This window comes from Hemisphaericaspora subhashii, assembly GCF_019202705.1.
Source record: "Hemisphaericaspora subhashii strain CBS 10753 chromosome Unknown scaffold163, whole genome shotgun sequence".
Classification (NCBI taxonomy): Eukaryota; Fungi; Ascomycota; class Pichiomycetes; order Serinales; family Debaryomycetaceae; genus Hemisphaericaspora; species Hemisphaericaspora subhashii.
Genome location: NW_026057236.1, coordinates 15,498 through 20,314, shown reverse-complemented (window position 1 = coordinate 20,314; position 4,817 = coordinate 15,498). Strand labels below are relative to the sequence as shown.

Sequence of the window (4,817 nt, the reverse complement as noted above, 5' to 3'; positions counted from 1 at the left end):
CAAGGTGGCTGACTACCATCATACCATGTAACATGTTTTCATTTTGTGAAAAGAGGGGTCTAACAAGACTCAGTTATCCTTTTCGGCAATTTAGCATGTTGAGTTGTTTTCAATGTTGAGAATCAATTGTAACAACTTTTGCCTCTTACAAAATTGAAACACTCCATTTCCACCCGTCAAAATTTGCCGATCCTGCATATAAGCTTTTGTTATTTAACGCCCCATGGGTTATCTTGTAACTGTTCAAATCAATATCAATTTCTAGCCAATAGATGTAGCAATGACTTCATCTAATTAGATCGGAGATACGGATAAAATTGGTTGTGTAATAAGCAAAAGTTTGAGCCGCCGAAGTTCGCCTATAAATGGAAAAAATGGAGGGTTGAAGTGGTAGCGATGAAGGATTTAATTTCGTCTGGCTACCAAAGTTTGTTAGGAACTAGGAGGAAAGAAGCAAAATTCGGAATAGCAATGGAAGACACATGCCACAGGCAACACAATAACTGATAATCTATTAGATAATGTTATCTATTAAACAGCTCGAATTAACTAAGCTAAGTAGAATTGCAATCAATCTCTTTTCGTATTAACCATATTGCAAACACTAGGATTTTACAGCTAATGTTGCTAATACTATAGAATGGGAAGCTGGAATCAAAGGGTGCAATGCGACCGCTTCCATTTCCTGTAAATCCTGTAAGGTTGGTCCGACTTTGACTTGGGGGTTTACAAACCTGATTGGGTAGTCAACCAATCAATTTATTTATAACGGGCCACCCCTTGACGGTATAATCTATCACTTGGAAAACTTAAACTCACTCTGTTTATAATTTGGACATAAATATGAGTCATCTGGAAACCATCTTTGACTAACGTTACAATATCATGGCTGAGTTGTTTATTTACATATTGATTATTTTGCATGACTCATACCGGGCGAAATTCTAAAAAAATAAAACATAAATTCAGATCTATAAATACGTCAGCAAATTGCTGCTCATCTTTTTATGGATTCTTCTTCTTCTCTTCTTCAGCTCTTCAGTTCAATAATGAAGAACTCAAAATATNCCACATATAAAACAACTCCAATAAAAGATGGTGATATAAAGCAAAAGGTATTCTGATATTGAAACTGCTTCAAAATCAAATAAAGTCTACCAAATTGGTTATGCTGTAGGTATAAATGGTATTGATTTGTGATTGCAATCATCGGGGGCTCCTTAATTAGTTACTTCTATCTAACTTGTCTAATCTATTACATCTAATTATAATTTCTCCCGTTTATAAATAATAAACAATTTATACATTCAAATGTTTTATTTATTATCTTGTAGATAATTCTATCCTTGTATGGGTGTAAACAATTTTCGTGATTCGCCACCGTGAAACAATTCCTTACTCGGTGTACCATATCTGATATCATGTGCTCTATTGACTAAATGCAGACGATTATGTGCTGTTGTGGATCCATAATCAGTTGATTCATAGCTCATTCATTAAATATTTGCCACCTCCAAAACCAGGAGTAGTATTGCCGGTAAACTTCGACGAAGGGCTAGTTTCGTTGTGACAACTTTCCACTAATGACAACACAAGGATATAACCGAGCTTGAGATACTAAGCTTCTCTTATAAATGATATCCAAATAAAGGCTTAACTTTTGAGTTTTAAATTCTCCTTTTCAAGTGATTTTACTTTATCTTTAAGTACATTATATTGAATTTGATTCATTAATACTTCATCATTTATCAATTCAATGGTTTTATTTTTCTCTTTTATTTCAAGCAATAAATTCTCAATCTTATTCTGTAACTTTGTATTCGATCGTTCTAATGATTTTATTGTTAAAGAATCATGTTTAATTCTTTGTTCTAATTTTTCATTATTAATTGTAGCAGTATTTAAACTTGATATTAAATCATTATTTTCATTCTTTAATTGTTGATTTTCTTTTAAGATAATTCCTCGATCTAGATCTTCTTGTTTTAAGTTAGGAGAAGTTAATGAAGGAGAAGGTGAACTCTCGTATTGCACTTGTTGCAGTTGTTGTTGTTGTAGCTTTTGAATTTCTAATTGTTGAGATAATCGTTGGAAAGCAATAAAATATTTATTGTCTTGTGATTCAAATGTATCTCTTATATTCAATCGGTTTAATATTTCTTCACTCCAATTGGATTTACTCATTTCTTGATTATTCTTATGTGTGTGGATATCTCTCTATCAATTAAAATGACACGAGAGGGTGTATGATCGTATAATTCAAAATCTTAATTACAATTTTATAATTTATTTTTTTTTCTTTGTTATTTATATGATCCTTCTCTCTTAACAACATATTAAACCATTAAACTTATTGAAGATTGTGAAACTTACTGTTAAAAGAGATTGGGTCCCAAATGACTGCTATCCAAGATGATACCAATACCAATAGCAATAACAACAACAATAACAATAACAATGAGAATGAGAATGAGAACAACAATGACGAAGTTAACGACGAAGGCAACAATACTGGCTTATCAGTACTAAAGCATCTGAATGGCAATCAAGAATGTAAGGCAATTGCATTAAGAAGAGACTCAAAATCACCTCAAAGTATACAAAAGAATGGAGAACACGAAGACCAAGAACAGGATCAACCTAATATCCCACAAGAACCTACATTAGCAACTACAACTACAACTTCAACTAATCGCCTTTCAACTCTTTTCTTCTGGAATCAACCAACAACTCAACCACCAGCAGTTGACGAATCTCCAATTATAGAAGATGAAGAGTCATCTACAGTTAAGAATGATATCAATGGAGTAGCAGATAGTACCAACACGACAGAAGAACAACCAACCCAGGATCAAAATCAGGCTGAACCCGAGCCAGAACAACAACCGCAAGAACAACCAAATCCCCAAACTCAACCTCAACCACAAGAACCAGATCCAGAGACAAACAACCCTAATGACACATCCGGTCAATGGTGGAGTCAATTCCAATCTATAAATTCAGTAGTTGCATATGTAAATAATCTATCCCAAGAGGTTGCCCCTACAGAACAAACTCCGCTACTTTCAGCCAACTCCAACACTACAGATGCATCTCAACAACAACAGCAACCAACAGGCCAATCTTGGTGGGATTGGGTTTGGACACGAGATAATGGAGATAATGAAGATGAGTATGATGCATCGCATACTTCAAATCTACAATACTTTAAAGCTGCCAAGCAAGCAATTGAAACCGCAAAAGAGGTTTCTCATTACGCATTCAAAAGTTCATTTACAAATCATATTAATACGCATACAAAAGAAGTTGAATTGGCCGTTGTTGGAACCATGACTGAAACCCAACCAGTGCGATATCATTCCCGAAAAGAGCCATTGTTGCCAAATGAAGTACAAGAGAAATCACTCCGTAATCGACCTGGCAGTTCATCGGCAAGTTCAATGCTAGAAGGAAATAGTAATTCTTCCGGAACACCAAAACTAAGTTCAAAAGTGGCCCCACACTTTGAGGATAACTACAGAACAAGAACATGGAAGACGAAGTTAAGAATATTATCTCAGGATGTAGTATGCAGTTTGAAGAAAGAAAATCATTTATATAAACAACCCTTAATTGAAATTCGAAATAATAAACGGAGAAAGTTAAACAAGATTGTCATAATTTCCATTCATGGATTCCTACCTACAAAATTTGTTAGGGCAATTATTGGACAAAACACGGGGAATTCTATTCGATTTGCCACTCATGCTTCAAAAGCAGTACTCAAATGGTTGAGCCAAGATAATCCTGGATTTAAGATTTCGGATTATGACATAGAAACAATTGCATTAGAAGGGGAAGGGAAAATAAATGAGCGAGTAGAGAAGTTGTATAAATTATTGGATAATTGGATGGATATGTTAGATAAGAGTGATTTCATATTTTTTATAAGTCATGGTCAAGCCACTCCAGTTGCGATTAATTTAATGGCCAAGTTATTGCATGAACATCTGCATTGGCACTATTGGAAGAAGTTGGGATTGTTGTCAATGTCAGGATTACAATTAGGTCCATTTATGGGATTGGATACAAAAATTGTAACTAGAGCATTTACATCTATGGAAAATGAAATAATTCGAGAATTATTTGAATTTCAAAAACCATATTCAAAACTTTCCTTACAATTAAATGAATCAATGAAGATATTAATGAAAAATAATGTAAAAGTTACTTTTAGTGCTTCGGTTACTGATCAATTTATCCCACTCAGTTCATCCCTCGCATTACAATTTGCCCATCCGAATATCCATAGAAACATTTTCCAAGCTAAATCGGACATTCAAACCGTGATGGATACAACCACCCCATCCAACGTATCTGATTCATCAAATTCTCCATTCTTAACAAATCTACTAATTATTATCTGCATGATGAAGAATGTAGGAAAAGATTTCGATTATAATATCATTCGAGAATTAAGTGATAAATTCAATCTCGAGGGAACTCCAAAAGGACATTGTAAACTATTTGATGATGAACAAGTATATATGGAATCAATTCAGTATTGTTTAGAAACCACTGATTTGATCCATTCTCAAGAATTATCCATAAATATTTTAAAACCATTGGATAGTGCCAGTTTTCATAGTTTATTACCTTGGAATATCAGGAGTTTGTTCCAGGATTTGGTGCAGATTAAACATATCGGAAGTGTGAAATTGATTGAAGAGTTATTGTTCCGGTTTAAAGCTTGGCAACCTACTCCGAAACAATGGAAAGATATAAAATATTGTTTAGACGTTTTGAATGATTTTGAAATTGAGGATTTATTTTTGTGA

The 4,817-nt window shown here is 33.8% G+C and overlaps 2 protein-coding genes across 2 annotated transcripts; one reads left to right on the top strand and one right to left on the bottom strand. All coding sequences in view use genetic code 12, as the record gives it.

Moving 5' to 3' along the window:
- Positions 1-1,653: 1,653 nt before the first annotated feature.
- J8A68_001920 (uncharacterized protein) lies at positions 1,654-2,184 on the bottom strand (the record flags this gene model as incomplete). The annotated part of the gene is made up of 1 exon (XM_049405615.1): positions 1,654-2,184. The coding sequence occupies one exon, from the start codon at positions 2,182-2,184 to the stop codon at positions 1,654-1,656; it is 531 nt and encodes a 176-aa protein (XP_049264790.1).
- Positions 2,185-2,396: 212 nt separating this feature from the next.
- J8A68_001919 (uncharacterized protein) lies at positions 2,397-4,817 on the top strand (the record flags this gene model as incomplete). Its single annotated transcript, XM_049405614.1, has 1 exon — positions 2,397-4,817. The coding sequence occupies one exon, from the start codon at positions 2,397-2,399 to the stop codon at positions 4,815-4,817; it is 2,421 nt and encodes an 806-aa protein (XP_049264789.1).